The following is a 17,701-nucleotide window of genomic DNA, read 5'->3' on the forward strand; positions in this document are numbered from 1 at the left end:
TCCGACTTCAGCAAAGGTCATGATCTCCCGGCTCGGGAGTTCGAGTTCCACGTCGAGCTCTGTGCTGACAGCTCGGAGCCTGGAGCCTGCTTCGGATTCTGTGTCTCCCTCTCTCTCTGCCCCTCCCCTGATCACACTCTACCTCTGTCTCTGTCTCTCTCAGTCTCTCAAAAATAAATAAACATTAAAAAAAATTTTTTTAAGATGTTTTCTTCTTAAAATAAAGTATCCATTTCAGCAACATTTTAGTACAGTCACAATGTCGTGCACCCATGTCCTCAGAGATTGCATGTTTTAACAAACTCCCCACTGCTTCAGGTGGTCCCCAGGTGGCAAACTAAGAACAACCACCTCAAGTGTTCTGATAACGATAATTAAGAATGAGAAGCCTTGTGGATCACCCTCAGATTATAAAAGGAGATTTAAGAAAAAAAAGTTAGCTTTCCCAGACATCTAAACCTAAAAAACATATGCCTTTGCCTCTCTCTTTCACTAAATGAAGCTAGTTTATGTCAGTGTTTTTTTTTTAAGTTTATTTCTTTATTTTGAGAGAGAGAGAGAGAGCAAGAGCACACAAGTAGGGGAGGGGCAGAGAGAAGGAAAAACAGAATCCCAAACAGGCTCTACACCATCAGCACAGAGCCCAATGTGGGGTTTGAACTCACCAACCATGAGATCATGACCTGAGCCGAGATCAAGAGTTGGATGCTTAACCGACTGAGTCACCCAGACACCCCTTCCCTTTTATCAATGCTCTCTCTCTCACTCTCTCTCTGTCTCTGTCTCTCTCTCTCTCTCTCTCTGTTTTGGTCTCTCCCTATCTGTCTCCTTCTTGACACCTGCCCTGTACCTAGTCTGCTCTAAGATTTTTCTTTTTTTATTAAAAAAAAAATTTTTTTTACATCTATTTATTTTTGAGAGACAAACAGAGACAGAGCACAAGTGGGGGAGGGACAGAGATAGAAGGAGACACAGAATCGGAAGCAGGCTCCAGGCTCTGAGCTGTCAGCACAGAGCCCAATGTGGGGCTTGAACTCACGAACCATGAGATCATGACCTGAGCCAAGATCACGAGTCAGATGCTTAACCAACTGCACCACCCAGGCGCCCCTATTTCAGGGTTTCTTATACTAATGGATTCAACGTTTATTTGTTTGGACATACCCAGTATTTTGATGCCTACAAAGTAGGGCAGTGCTAAGCAAAGTCAAGTGGGAAATCTGGAAGAAATGAATCACCACTCTAAAATCAGCCAGACCCAGGCCCTGTTTCCTTGGGTTTAATCACATTATTATAGCACATTATTAAATTTTACTTCAGGCAATGAAACTGTCAGTGAACACAGAAAAAGTCTCCAGAGGAAGAAGTGCAGTAAGGTTTCTCCTTATAGTCAAACTCTCATCAATATGTAAGTGAAACTGGTTATTCTGTTAAGAGTTAATATAAATATATAATAGTTGCATGAAGATGTTAAGATCCATCACCGCTTTCTCTTCAAGGCTTTAGAATCAGTTTCCCTAGTTTTAACTCATGATCTAGTCCCTCCAGAGTTGACTCTAATTTTAGCTCATTTTACTCCAGTCAGACTTCGGTGAAGATTCCTGGAGTTTAGCAACTATAAAGATCAGCATGGTGATAGAAGCCCAGGTTAAAATGGTATCTTCTTATCAGCCACTAGCACGGCTTCTCTTAAGTGATATCCTACTAAAATAACAGACACAGAATACGAGGAGTAATAGCATGTTGTGATGAGTTAAAATAAGATGAAAACTTCTCACAATGTGAGAAACCAGGACTGACTGACAACCTGCTGTACCCAAGAGAATCTCGGAGACATTTCCACAATCAGTAAGGCCAAAGAATCTGGGCTGAAGACACGAGGGCTGGCAAACCCTGTTTGCCTCATGACACAGAGCCAGTCCACCTACCTGAAAAGAGGCAGGAAGGCAGCCTGGGAGGGGACCGCACTAATTTTTTATGTGATCAGAGAATTATTACTTCCTCCCTTTCTCATATGCAGTTACAGGTCACATGTCCCAGAAAACAATGAGTAGGAGAAGAAAATCGTCTGACAGTGGGGCACACTGTACCCTGGGAAATGCCCTGAAGTAAAGTCCTGAAGGTGTGGAGATAGAAAAAGTCTCGTAGCTGTGCAAGCTGGGGTTCTTTTAGCTGTCCAAGAACCAGGTGGCCAAAGAGAGGGAAATGTCAAGTACATCATTCAGGTTTACTCAATGCCAAAAGGCCACTGACCTCAAACTATAGGCTTGAGAAGGAATTAACCAAGAAACAGTGACCCGAGGCCAAGAGATGGTCACGTACTCGGTGTGGAAAGATTCTTCACTGCTTATACTCAGAGGAAGAATACATAGCTGATAATGATTTACAGTGAAAATGAAGATTTTAGCCAAGGTCTATTCAGGAAGATTCAGGAGAAGCATAGGTTCTATGAACAGAAATGTAGAAAGCCAAAAGTAGAGACAAGGGACAATTGGATGAGCTAAAAAGAAAAGAAGATGTGACGCAAAAGCCTAATCAATTCCGGCCAATAGGTGCTGACGGCAAGTAGATCTGCGCTTAAATTCTGGCTCTTCCATTTGTTAGATGTGTGGCCCTCTGAATCCACTCAGGCTGCTCTAACAAAATACCACAGACCAGGTGGTTTATAAACAACAGAAATATCCTTCTCACAGTTCTGGAGGCTGGAAAGACCAAGATCAAGGCACCAGTGTGGTCACCTGGTGAAGGCCCTCTTGCTGGTTCACAGCTGGTTTCCTCTTGCTGTGTCTCCGCATGGAGGAAGAGGCTAGGGACCTCTCTGGGGTGGCTTTTATAAAAGTACAAATCCCATTCATGAGGTCTCTACCCTTCCTTGTAACCCAACCACCTCCCAAAGGTCCACCTTCTAACCATCACATGTGAATTCTGGGTAGACACATTCAGACCATAAGAGTAGCTTTGGACAAATCACTTACCCACTTTAAATTCTGGTTTCTTCACTTACAAAATGGGGATAAAGAAACCTACTTTGCGAGGTCGCTTTGAGCTTTAATGCTAACAACATGACCAACGATGAGAAAGTAGAGGGAAGGCTCTAGAACAGGGCCTGAGCATGCAGTAAATATTTAACAAACGGTAGTCATTATTATTACTAATGAGCTTTGAAGAAAAGGAAACTGACTGAGGCAAAGAAAGGACCACAGGAAACTAAAAACACAATCAATAATAATCAACATTGGGGAATCTAAAGAACAGAAGCCGAGATGCAACAATGTCTAACTGGTGTTTGCAGGGGAGATCCAGAAGACTGAGAAAAGGGACACAAAACTGAAAATAATGACAAAAAAGCTGAATCAGTGATTCAACCTATTAATTGAAGCTATTTTTTGAGAAATAAATCGAACAGAACAAAAGCAATAAGCTAAAATATGCACAAGGAAAACTTCCAGAGTGAAAAATAATCCCAGCATGCAGATCAAAGGGCTCATATAGTTCAAGCAAAATTAATTTTTAAATATTTTAAAGACCTACATCTACATGTAATTCAGCAAAAAATTTAAACTATGGAGAAAATTAAAAAAAAAAAAATCTTCCAAAAAAGGTTCCAGGGACCAGCTGAACCAGAGAGATCTTTCAAACAATCTGTAAACTGTTCCAGAGCATTAAAAAAAAATAAAATAAAATAAAGGAAAAACCATCCAAATTATTTTATGAAGTGAGCACAACTGAGACAACAAAACCGACAGGGTAGAGAAGAAGCCACCAACCCCACTTTCACTTCTGAATTGATATAAAAGTCCTAAATAAAACCCTAGCAAACTGAATTCAGCAGTCTAATAAAAATTTATATACACATGATCACATTGGATTTAGCCCCAAAAAGCAAAGACGACCCCAGACCAATTCATCCATTAACATACCATAGTGTTAAAATATAAGGCAGCCTTATTATAAGGTAATCCCCATTATTTCATTGCAAAGCTTCAAAAAAATTTTTTTGGCAACTTGAATAAGTAATACGTTGTGGGTGTTTATGAAATGATCAACTATTTAAAATTTAATTATGTAAACACATTTGAAATCATATAATAAAAGATCTTCAAATACTGCTTTTTCCAACTGCCACATATCATGAAAAAATATTATTACACCTCTTCCCATGAATACTTGACAGCAATATCCATTGTCACAGGAGCCACTCTGAGATATTTAAGTTTTCCAGAGGAAAACTTCTGTCTGAGCACTTTTCTCTCTACATACGATAACATTAATCCATATATATTTTCATGTCAAGAAATCATTTATCCTTAAATTGTATAATTAAGATCTCTACAACAAAGGCTTGTTTTATAAACATAACTTTCAGTTCTTACAAGTGTGAGGTCATTTCCCGGGAATAATTACTAAATGGTATTAAATGCCTTGGCCTCCTTTTTTTATTGATTCTTTCTAGTGACCTCCATAAGCATTCAATTCCAGAGCTGATTAAAGTGCTTTACCAGGCTGTTCAAAATATAGTAAACTGAGAAGACTCTCAAGTATAAGATGTCTCCCCTTTTTCTGAAAAGGGTAAATTTGGGGGGTTGAGGGGGCGACACATGTTATCCTATGGTCAACCCTTTTCACAGGAGGGCATACTTAGAAAATGAGAGTACTATTTGTATAGCACTAAAGCAACTGAACAACACTACTCCTGGCCATGCCCAGCTTCCTCAACGGATCAATACTGCAACAAACCATGGGGAAAGGTCTGCTATATCATGAGGTCCAATAAGAACATCCAGGTCATCATCTGCATCATCTCTGAGGCAGGAGCCTGCAGTGGAGCCAAAAAGGTTGCTGCTTGGCTCTGCCTAGCCGTGTGGCCTTGGGGAGGTTACTTGGACTCTCTGTGCTTCAGTTCTCACATCAGCATGATGGAATAATAACAGTCCCCAGAGGATTATTGTAAGGATTAACTGAGCTAACTCATATAAAGCACTTTGAACTCTGTCCTACACATAGTAAGCCCTCTATAAATGCCAGATTCAATACCAATGCCTAGTTAAAAGCAATACAAAACAGCTCTTAAAAAAACACTGTAAAAAAAACAACAACTGCGAATAGAATACCCAGATTAATTCCTCAACATGTCACTTTGCACACCTCACATAGTCACTGTACAGTAAAAAATCACCAGAATACAAGTCCTGTCCTCACCCTTGGGAGTTTCCAATCAAATTTTTAGGTTTCAGCCAAGGATCACTGGGGATATGAGAAAGCCTCTTTCATGAAAGACAGCCCAAAAAAGATACAAATTACCTTAGAAGGAAGAGAGGTAATGGTGGGAGTACAAGCAAACTTAAAAATATATGTACGGGTTCACATATATACGCATATACAAGCATATGTAGGCGTATACACATATCTACATACACACTCACACCTACATAAAATGAATAGTTAAAAGCATAGGCTTTGGAGAAGGAAATTATTACATATAAAGTAAAAAGGGAACTTTATAAAACAGGAATTATCAGAAAATAAGAAAGAGTTCTTGATGATTAAAAAAATGTGGTGGTTGCAACACATTTAATAGAAAAGGTTACAAAATAATGATAAGGAAATTTCCCAAATAGTAGAAGAAAAATAAAGAAAATAGCAGAGAAAAAAAAAAACTAAGAAAATTAGAGTATTGATCCAATATCGAAATAACAGGAGTTTTATAAAGAAAGAATAGGAGAAAGGTAGGCTGAAGGGCCAAAAAATTCTGAAATAAATAATACAAGAAAACTTCCCATAAAAAAGGCATCTTCACTTTCAGATACAGAGTGCTCTCTGAGTACTCAGCATGATGGACAAACCAAGATCTATTACTATAGCACATTGTAGGGAAATTTTAGAAAACCATGTCTAATGAGAGGAGGAAAAATCACATATTTAACAGATGAGGAATCAGAAAGGCATTGCCATAATGAAAACTATTTTCAAAAACCTTCTTTTTTTTCTGTAATCAACATGTATGAATTTTATTGTCAGAAAACAATCTTAATACAAAAAAAAAATCCATACTTGGAGATTCTAGCCTAGATTTAAATGGCTCCATTTCTAATCTGTCTTCTTAATGTCACAATCTGTCTCTACACTGATACAGAACTGCTCTTGTCAGAAGTTCTATTCACAGAGGATGCCCAGGCTGGAGAGACCGCCTGAGAACAAGCCACTCCAGGAATCCAGTACCCAGCTGCCCTGCATATGAGTGATGTCCGCTCATACTTACTCAGGTGGTGAGAGCTTGCTTTCAAGCATTCTCCCAGAATATTTTGACATCTGAAGGAAGAGGGGGAAGACCCATAATTCTTTCCTTAGACCCATTTTTCTACCCATTGTTATCATGTCTCCGTTCTTGCAGTTAACATTTATTTTAATAAGGTACTGCTAAATGCTCCAATTTGTCTTCATTCCATTTATCGAACACCATGTCCTCGGCTTTGCCAAGAGATGATTTTCCTATTGACAGACTTACCTGTGGAGAAGATGAACACCGTGTTGTTCCAGAGCCCGTGGCTTTTTAAGGCTGCCGTGACATTTCCCACTGCTTCATCCATAAGAGACACCATTCCTGCATAGTAATGCCTATTCTTATCTTGGATAAAGTCGTAGGGTTTCAGGTACTCCTCAGGGACCTGAAGGGGTTCATGGACAGACTGAAGAGCAAGGTAGAGAAACAGAGGCTGGAAAGAAAGTTTGTGCAAATCAGTTGAGAGGGCATGGAAACATTAAATACAGAGACAGAAGTCCAGATTTATCAGTCAATAAAAGTAATATTAAGACAACCCACAGAATGGCTTGAAAATATTTGTAAATCATACGTCTAATAAAGGACTTGTACCCCGAATACACAGAAAACTCTTACAACTCAATAATAAAAGGCAATTAACCTATTAGAAGATGGGCAAAAAATGAATGGACATTTCTTCAAAGAAGACATGCAAACGGCCAATAAGCACCTGAAAAGATACTCAAAAGATGCCAGGAACTGTAGGGAGTGGGGGTGGGGGGGAGAGGAATGGGGAGTGATTGGTAATAGGTATGAGGTTTCTTTTTGGAATGATGAAAATGTTTTAACTTCAGATTGTCATGATGTTTGCACATCTCTGTGAATTTACTATTGAAATGTATACTTTAATTGGGTGAATTTTATGGTATGTGAAATATTAACATCAATAAAGATGTTAAAAATGCAACAAAAGACACAAGACAAAAAATTCAAAACAAAACCTTGAGTTCTAAAATGACCTAGAAGACTCTGATCTAAACAAATAACAATAATACCAATGATAACAACTATATATGAAATGTTGTCTATGTGCTAGACATTATGATACTGATTTACATATTCTGTCTCATGTAATACTCAAATCCAGCCTATGTTACACCCATTTCACAGATACGTTAACTGAGGCTCAGAAAGGTTATATGATTTGTCCATGTTCATATTAATTGCAGAGCAATTTCCTATTGGAATCTCCACTATTATGGTGCAGAGATGTATCAATAGATGCGTTAGCTTTTTGCTTTAGCCAGTAAACAAGTTCCCACCTTTTAAGAGAGAGCTCAGGATTTTTCATAGGAGAAAACAAGTGAACACCATTCCTGGCTAGTCTCTGATCTAAGACCAAACATACGGCCAATTTAATTCCTGGAAACTAAGGAGTGTGATACACTCATTCTAGTTTACCTTTTACACCAATTTATAGCATTTGACATTAGTGGTATTCTAGGTCAGCCTCTCCTTTTTTAATAAACCTTTTTGAAAGCACTCTCTTCTTTGTGCTCCTACAGAATTCCTTGATGAGTTGAAAACACTCAAAGAGACAACAACTGTTCAACCCAAGAATAATAATACAATTCTGTTAAAGTATTTGAGGCATTTCAATCTCATAAATGAATGGGGAAAAGTTACAAAGCAGACTGGGAGGGGGGCTCATATTTCATTCTTCATTACTGTTGATAAATTTTTAAAAATTCTGTATTATACAACTTACTGGATAGCCTAAGAAATATACACATATGGAACTCAAAAAGACACCCAAATTTTTTAGTTCAGATCCTTGGAACTTAGAAACACCTTTTCCCCGAAGTCAAAATGTTGAAAACAGCTGTTAAATACTGAAATCATCACATTAAGACCTATTTAACGAAGGAAGTGAGGTGGTGAAAGGATGCCTGTGATAATGTACAACCTATGCTTCATTTGTACATTACTTCTATGGAAAAACATTCCAAATTGCAACTCCAAAGGCCAACGTTCAAATCTTTGACACTGCTTGAGCTCTGCCTCCACTCCCCCTCAATACACACACTTTCTACTCCAGCCACACATACACCGAAACTTCTGAGTTCTCCCAGACCACAGTGAAGGGAACCCCGGGACATGCCCTGCCCAGGTGGTGAGGAAGGAGCCTGGGCTGAGACGTCTGGAGGGGAACAGATGTGCAGGGACATCGATGACCTCACAGTGTGGTATGAGGGTCTGCTGTTGGAAAAGCTGTCTGGGTCTTTAGCATTAGATCAGACCAACCCCAGCCATCAGCCATGGTCTGGATGAGAACAGGATTAAAATTGGAAGACTACAACAATTTGCAGCCCACATAAAGTTTTTAAAATCAGGAAATATCACATAAAACTCTGTGGTTTTTAAAAAAATTTCCTTGAAAAATCAGAACTCCAACAACTCCATGCCCACGCTCCATCTGGTAACAAATGGCTGGAGCGTGAAATAGAGGCCCTACTCCCAAGTGCGCTCCAATTTCTACAGCCTCCCCACTGTTCTGAGTGGCTTCACTTATTCAGGTTAGCAGCCTGGCCCCTGTAAACACCAGAGTTTGTGACCCTGGTCTAGATTCTCTGGGCAGGGCTGGAGAAATGAGAGAAGGGGCTCACTGCTCAAGGAGACCATGCTCTCGAACAGGTCGTTACCAGCAACATGGCAACCCATCCACATTGAGAAGGAAAAAGGACAGGGGGCAGGTTATCCCCAGCCAGCAAGTGACCTCTAGAAGTGACAGCCAGGGAGGGTGGTAGGGAAGAGTTCTTAAGAACGCATCAGGGGGCGGAAGTAATGATTCTTGGACCATCATTAGTCTTATAAATATTCAGTATGGAAATCATTCTACTCACATTCTACTCACAGCAAAACATTACCTGAAAATCTTTCCCACAATTATTCCTTAGGGGGCTAAAGATATGACCATCACCGTTGAGGGCTCAAAGTCATAAAACGGCAGCAATTCCCCCATTTTTCCAGTGGTCAGGCTTCTGTTAGTTCAAACAGAAGGAGCATAAGCTAAGAAGAGGGAGTAAAAAACCTCCTCTGAGGATGAGGCCTGTGACTGTCACAGGCCAGGCAAAGACCTCGCACTACCTGCCAACCACATCCTAATCACTTACAAGTATAGATAAAAGTGTTCCTCGAACAAAGTAAGTTCTCTTTTTTTTTTTTTCCCATTTCACCAGCAGTAATCTAGGGCCATACAGTGTATGGGCAGACATACACACACATCAACATGTCTCTGGTTCACCAGGAGGAGGCAAAATGGTGTAGAGGGCCACTCCTTTAATAAGGTGAGGCCAGATGCAACACAATTGAGAGTAGTTCCAGCCAATGTTGTAAACATTCAAAAAAAAAAGTTTCAGCGCTCACAAGGTGAACTTTATCCATGAAACAACTCATTCCCCCAAAAGGCTAGGTGCGTAACATTTCAATACTATTTTTAAATGAAAAAAAAAAAAAATTCATAGAGTACTCTTCTTTGTACTACACAATAGCCTAGTGGAAAAGATAATTAACTAGGGCTCTAGGGCTGTCCAATCACAATCAGGACCCTGCCTGCAGCCGCTTGTTCGAAAACCCCTGGCAGTGAACAGACATAGTAAATTTCCCCATACCTGCCTATGTGGGCTGAGCTCACTGATAGCCTAAAGCAAGCAGTCGCCATCCTGGGGATGGCCTCAGTTTTACTGTGCCGTCTACTGACTTGAGTTCTCATCATGCCTGGGCCTTTGGCATCTCCCATGGGCCCATTCTGACCTTAAAGACATGATTCAAAGCACTGTAGTCCTGGAGCTGAGTTTTGATCTCTCCCTTGCTCTTTCTTGGGTCCTGATCTCTGCTCCGACCAAGCCAGTTACAGCTGTCACCTTTACACCAACCCTAACTATAACCCTTTCAGGCTTCTTAAGAATATAAAACGAGGGGCACCTGGGTGGCTCAGTCGGTTAAGCGTCCGACTTCGGCTCAGGTCACGATCTCGCGGTCCGTGAGTTCGAGCCCCGCGTCAGGCTCTGGGCTGATGGCTCAGAGCCTGGAGCCTGCTTCTGATTCTGTGTCTCCCTCTCTCTCTGCCCCTTCCCCGTTCATGCTCTGTCTCTCTCTGTCTCAAAAATAAATAAAACGTTAAAAAAAAATTTTTTTAATCAAAAAAAAAGAATATAAAACGAAATCCTAGATGTGAATCATGACCAAATGTTTAAGTATTACATAAAAGTATGACATTATTACCTAAAGTTATTAGCATGTTGATAAGATGCTGAGCGTTCTTTTCCCTTTCTTATTATGCCATACGACTCCTAAGATATATACTCCAAATATCCTCACCATGCTAAGAAACCTGATTTCAGTGAAGAAGAAAGCCTCACTTTCATTTCTTTAGATTTTCCTAATCTAAAGTACAAATTTTAAAAAATATGATGCACTTGTAAATTGTTATTCTATTGGGGCTCCTGGGTGGTTCAGTCAGTTGAGCATCAGACTTTGGCTCAGGTCATGATCTTACAGCTCGTGAGTTCGAGCCCCACATCGGGCTCTGTTCTGACAGCTCGGAGCCTGGAGCCTGCTCCCAATCCTGTGTGTGTGTCTCTCTCTCCGCCCTCCCGTTCTCAGGTTCTGTTTCTCTCTCTCTCTCAAAAATAAATAAAGGTTAAAAAATTTTTTTCAATTGTTATTCTATTGTTGACTTTCAAATTAAGACACTTCTGTCCAACTTGTGTCATGGAAAAGTGTCTACCACTAGAAATTCACATTTGCTTTAAGAAGCTTCTAGTAGGTTAGATTTATGAGAAAACTTTTATTTTTATTCTGCAAAGTGTTGAAGGGGGCTATTTTTAACTGAAAGATAGTTTATAGACATGTTACTTTTACACTGCAGTGTTAGTACTAAAGGAATGACCCTGTAGAAAAAAAGACATTCCTTCCCAACACATGTACAGTGGTTATTAGCAGTCTCTCCCTGAAACCAGCACCAACTGTGTTTCTGTGACAAAGCAGCTCCATATGCTCTTTTCCCCTCAAGTGCTCTTTAAAATAGGCACATTTTTAAGATGGCTTGTGGATACTTCATGTGTATTTCTTTAATGATTTCCACCTTAGGACAAGTGGCCTATGTTGCAGTCTATATATAACACCTAAGAAACTGGCACAGAATTAGATTCACCATTGGGATAAAATGATGAAAAGCGCAGCTCCTGGAACTATGTGATTCATCATTTTACTGAGAATTGAAAATGTAAACATCCACATTAGCTGTCTCGAACAAACATTCTGGGACTGTCACTCAGTATTGACTATTTCATTCATTTATGTCCATGCTTGAAACTTTATCTTGAGGATGTTGGGAATGCTGGACACTGCCTTCAGAATATTTCAGACACTGTAGGAAAATGAGCATTCTCTCATCTGGTAATTTCTGTAATGCTACCTCTGAGCAGCACTATATTAATAACACAAGTTTGGATGGCTTGTGAGCTCTTCGGGCCTCATTTCCCTCAGTTCCTGTGCTTTCCACACCACACCAGATAAGGCAGGCCACCCACAAGGAACTATTTCACCCAGCTGCTTCCTCTTATCCGCTTAATGTTAGGGGCACTGTGAGAGAATACTCTATTGTTGCCTAATGGGAACTAATTTTTGCTGTAGGCATATTATAGTGGTTGCATGATTAAGGCAGTGTTATATTGTAAGCCTGTAAAAGGCAGCTGGCTTGAGCTTGCCCCTCTGTGTTTGAAGGGAATCAATTATTGTGACTGCACATCAGAATCACTGGTGGGAGGTGGGAGCAGAGGGGTAATTAAATGCCAGTGGTACACACCCCCCCCCCCACCGCCAATAAATCACAATATTTGTTACTGGGGTTTATTACAACCTTTCCAGATGAGCCCAATATACTGTCAAGACTGGAATCACCAAGCTGAATCACACAGTTGGAGTTAATATTCTTTGATCTTGGATATTAGCTGTGAACTAGGGAAGACTGTTGAATGCATTTAGCTCTGGAGTCAGTGCGGGTTTCAATTCTGATTCTGACTCTCAGTAGCTCTGTGACCTTGAACAAGTTAACTTAACTTGTTTGCTTATATCTGTAAAACAGTGCCTACCTCAAAGGGCAAGGTAAGAACCATAATTCCCTTAAGACTTTATCTTATTGTTTGGGTTTTTAGCACTATCTATAAAACACCAAGCAGGGGCGCCTGTGTGGCTCAGTCGGTTAAGCGTCAGACTTTGGCTCAGGTAATGATCTCGCGGTCTGAGAGTTTGAGCCCCGAGTCGGGCTCTGTGCTGGCAGCTCGGAGCCTGGAGCCTGCTTCAGATTCTGTGTCTCCTCCTCTCCCTCTGTCCTTTCCATGCTCATACTCTGTCTCTGTCTCTCAATAATAAATAAACGTTTAAAAAAAATTTTTTTAATAAATAAATAAAAATAAATAAAACACCAAGCATACAGAGGAAAACTGAGAACCTAGAAGTTATCTTTCCACATCTCTGAATATTGGTTCAGATCTAGATTTAGGACTCACATATGTCCACATATTGGAGCAAATGTTCTGATCCTACATGTTCCATAGCTAGCACAGCCACTCCAAGCCGGTCAGCATGTAAGAGTGATAAAAAGCCCAAGCAGGGCAAAACTGAGGAGAGATACCAGGTAAGACCCCCAACACTTAGAATAGGTAAAGGGATAGCCAAGAAGAAACTATGTCAAAAAGGGAGTCAGTGGCCAAGTACCACATCTGAAAGGTATATAAAATGAAATCCAAATTGTGATCTACCCTGAGGGCATTCAGTTGCCAAAGAGGAAAACTGGAGAAAATTGGAAGCACCAGATAATACTGCACATTCTGGAATTTGCTACGTCAGGGTCTTATTGAAGGACTAATTTCATCAGTGTCCTAATGCAGTTCTTAATGAAGCCACATTTTGGGCCCAGTATCTGACAACACGAATATGTGACCCAATTTTAAAGGTATATTCAGAGAATTTAGCTCCTGAAGCTAACTCTAGATTAACAACAACAACAACAACAACAACAACAACAAAAATTGTTTTTAAGGCAATTCTGACTCTCTTCTATTTTTACCTTTAAATAAATCAAAAGATTCTATTATGTGACATACACAGTGACTTCAGTGTATTAAATGTAAAAACCAGGCTCATCAGTATACCATGTTTAGGGAATGAAAGATTTAATGTTGTTAAGATGCATATTCTCGTGAAGTTGGTCTACAGATTCAATGAAATCCAAATCCAAGCAGAAACTTTTTGGTAGAAATTGACCAGCTCATTCTAAAATTAACATAGGAATGCAAAATATCTAGAATACCTAAAATACAAAGTTAAGAGGACTTGCCCTGAACCTAAAGCTTGTTGATCTCGTAACAGGAAATTTGCCATAATATAGCCTCATCTTTGTACACAAGCCTATCACTTAAAAAAAGTCAATGTCGGGGTGCCTGGGTGGCTTGGTCGGTTAAGCATCTGACTTCGGCTCAGGTCATGATCTCACGGTCTGTGAGTTCGAGCCCCACGTCGGGGTCTGTGCTGACAGCTCAGAGCCTGGAGCCTGTTTCAGATTCTGTGTCTCCCTCTCTCTCTGTCCCTCCCCTGTTCATGCTCTGTCTCTCTCTGTCTCAAAAATAAATAAATGTTAAAAAAAAATTAAAAAAAAAAAGTCAATGTACTAATTGCTTATAGCACATGCACAAAATACACCAAAATAATAAAACTATATTTCTACTAAAACACTGTAGACACAGTATTCCTCAAAGTGTGATCTGGGGACCCATTTGGCATCAGAATTACCCTTGATGAGTTTCTTTAAAATGCTGATGTACAGATTTTCCCCAGACCCAAAGAATGAGTCTCTTAAAGATGGGCTCTAGGAATTTCTATTTTTATCAAGCTTTCCCGGGCTGATTCCAATATACTCCAAAATTTGAAAAATCCCTAGAACGGATTTTTTTCCTAAACAAGCAGCCTTTTTCTATATTCACCTGAAGAGATGCTACCTTAAACACAATTTTGATATTAACAAAGAAGCAAGACTTACCTTCTCGGGTGGATGGCTAGTTATGAGGGCTGTAGCTCTTTCAGTAAATATGTTTGTCGAATACATATTTTTATATCCTGTTGCAACCTGTTCCCCATCTCGAAAATCAAGAGCACATCGTGTGACATTCAGACTGTCAATTAATGCACAGCGCTCATGGGAATAGTAATCTTCACTACCTAAGAGATATCCTACAACAAGAATGGGAGATGAAAGTAGTCAGCATAGCATAAAACTTGTTAAACAAACTAATGTTTCAGCCTTTAATTGCCTAGTGCAATTGATTACCCATGACAAGGCTAATCAAATGACAAGGCTAATCAGAGCACCACTTCTTAACATCTCTATATGTGTTAGCAGGAGGCATTAAAATGTTATAAAAAAAAAAATCAAAACCATTCTTCAGGCAAGTCTTCAGAACATAAGGCTCTGTCACGTAACTCTCAAATTCAGTAAAGGTGACAAAATCTTAATCTTTTAAAGCCATCTAACGGCAAAAATAGCATACGGTTAATGTGATTTCTTACAAATTTGTACTCTGAGGTGATCACATAAATGAACACAGGATTCAAATAATGTTGATATTGACCTTGGGAGACTGGCTTCAAGGTTATTTATAGAAGCAGCTCTAGGCAGAATCATCTTTAGTCAGATGCTGACACCCACTGGTGAATGATACAAACCTTTCCAAACAGAAGCTCTAGACATAATTTAACAGAGCCAAAAGATCAAATTAATGTGGTGCAAGAAAGTAGATTTTTCTACGTACGGCAATCTCAGTTTTGCCCCAAACTTGAGTGGTATCAACTGCCTATCTCACAATTTGGATTTAAACATGAAAAGAAATGGGTTTTCTCAATGAATCACTGTTTCTGAAAATGTTCTCTATTTTCCTAAAATATTAAAATCATGCATATTGTATGATTCCATTTATATGAAATGTCCAGAATAGGCAAATCTATAGACGCAAAAAGTGTGTCGGCAGTTGCCTACGGCTGGTGGGGGAAAATGGGGAGTGACTGCTAATAGGGATGGGGTTTCTGTTTGGGGTGATGAAAATATTCTGCAATTGGATTGGATGACAGTGGCACCACCTGTGAATTTATTAAAAATCAATAAATTGCACACGTTTTAGTTGGGTGAATTATATGGTGTGTGAAATACACTTCAATACAACCATTAAAAAGAAATAAGCTCTGAGCCATCTCCTAACAAACAATGCTTATTAACCTTAAAATGAGGTTGATAAAATTGGTCTAGCCCTTTCCCCAGTCCTGAACATTCTCTATAATCACCATCAAAAGCCTTACACAGTTTACATTAAAAAATGAATTCATTTTTAATTAATTTCCTCCTTTTCCATGATTCAATAAATTCAAAGTCCTGAATACAATGAATACCTTCGGTGTTAAGAACACCTTTTAAATAGTAATCTTTTCTCCTGATGTATGTAAGAGAAAGGGAAATCCAATGCGTTTGTTAATTAATATATAGTAGAGAAAGAAATGTATCCACAGAAGAAATTTTAGCCCTTATATGGATGATTAGAGAGGTCAGGAAACTGGGGTTCTAGCTGAGATTTTTAACAACTCCTGGGTATTAGAGCTTGAGGAAATCACTTCAGGTTATTTCTGTGTAAACGTTAAATGTTTTCTATTACTTGGGAGAATATAAGCATAACATATATTTGATTAAAAGATGTATGAACTATAAATATTAAAAAGATATTACAAATAGGATGTTTCCAGGAATAGAACTATTTATTTACATACTTGGCCAGACTGATACCCAACAACCATGTGACAATCATATACAGCTTTTATCACAACAGTGATTCACAGATTTGAACTTACATGCTGAGCCTAAAGAAGATGGCAACCTATGCTTTTTCGGGAAAAATCAGAAAATACTTTTATTTATATTTATTTATTTTTGAGAGAGAAGAGAGAATGCGAGCAGGGAGGGGCAGAGAGAGAAGGTGACAGAGAATCCCAAGCAGGCTCCACGCTGTCAGCGCAGAACCCAATATGGGGCTCAAACCTACAAACTACGAAATCATGACCTGAGCCAAAATCAAGAGTCCAACACTTAACTGATGTAGCCACCCAGGTGCCCCAGAAAATATATTTTGAACAACTAACCCTCTGACTTTTTTATTTAACAGTTTTATTGAGATATGATTCATATACCATCTAAGTCACGCATTTAAAGTTTACAATTCAATGGTTTTTAAGGTATTCAGAGTTGTGCAACCAGCCCCACAATTATCTGACTAGTTTTTTAACTTAACATCAAAGTCATAACAGTGATAACAACTGTATAGTCATTAAACCCTCCTATCTACAAATCCATATGAATGTGGGCTATTTGTTCATCTGAATCCTCAGGCTTCTCAATTCTCATAAAAGGATATGATTTTCTTCTGTACAATTGAATTTTTAAATACATGACTTGGCTTTTAGTAAAAAAAATTTAAAAACCTGTAGTCCTTTCTCTTGCCAGAGTATAGGTATTAACCCATCTTTCAGCAAAGGCCTGAGTAAAAATTGTCAAAGGATATACAGGCTGTTTCTTCCTCTAGAATTTCCAAAATGACAGAGGTCTGACACCCAAGTCTGACTTTAACCATTATTTCTGGATGCTGAGGATATATCCAGCTTCATCAAGGAAGAATGCCATGATTAATTAGCAATGTCTAGAGAACCTGTATGGGAGCAAGGCGCATATGGCCTCATGCCTGATATCCCTGCATCTCAACTTTAACCCCAGATCCAACATGGCACAACAGAGCTGTGTGCTTCGACTCCATTGTTTGGGCTCTGTATAATCACCGAAATGCACGTTGGCACTCTTGCCCTATCTTGAATAAAAAGGAATGTTTCAAGAAACACGTACAAGAAAACCACCACTATATTACTAAAATGCTGTTTTTGACGATGTTGTCCACCTCACCTTTTCCCAAAGGAGAAATTTCTCAGGTCTAAGAGCCAGAAAATGCTTTACTCTTCCTGAACATCTGGCTTCCATTTATCTTATAAATAATGCGACTCTTACAACCATCTCCTTTTTTTTTTTTTTTTTTTTTTTTAGACATAAGAAATCTAAAGTTGCAGAGTTCAATGTGAAGTTCACCTACAGCCAGGAAGGTTTTTTGTGAGTTGGTGACATGCTGCGATTCCATCTTTTTCTACTCACTCTCATTTTTATTTAATTTAATTTAATTTAATTTAATTTTATTTTATTTTATTTTATTTTATTTTATTTTTAAACTTATTTTAGAAAGAGAGAGAGAGAGAACATGAGCAGGGGAGAGGGGCAGAAGGAGAGAAGGAGAATCCCAA

At 39.1% G+C, this 17,701-nt stretch overlaps 1 protein-coding gene across 1 annotated transcript in view; it reads right to left on the reverse strand.

Annotated features, from left to right (window-relative positions):
• ARSB (arylsulfatase B) overlaps positions 1 to 17,701 on the reverse strand; it is a 164,157-nt gene that overhangs the window by 130,422 nt on the left and 16,034 nt on the right. Inside the window, exons 3-4 of the mRNA XM_027039434.2 lie at positions 14,361 to 14,551; positions 6,506 to 6,713 (exon numbers count right to left, since the gene is read on the reverse strand). Of these exons, the coding sequence (XP_026895235.1) occupies positions 6,506 to 6,713; positions 14,361 to 14,551 (399 nt within the window). The remainder of the gene's footprint in view (positions 1 to 6,505; positions 6,714 to 14,360; positions 14,552 to 17,701) is intronic.

The sequence above is a fragment of the Acinonyx jubatus genome, chromosome A1, assembly GCF_027475565.1.
Source record: "Acinonyx jubatus isolate Ajub_Pintada_27869175 chromosome A1, VMU_Ajub_asm_v1.0, whole genome shotgun sequence".
NCBI classification, from domain to species: Eukaryota; Metazoa; Chordata; class Mammalia; order Carnivora; family Felidae; genus Acinonyx; species Acinonyx jubatus.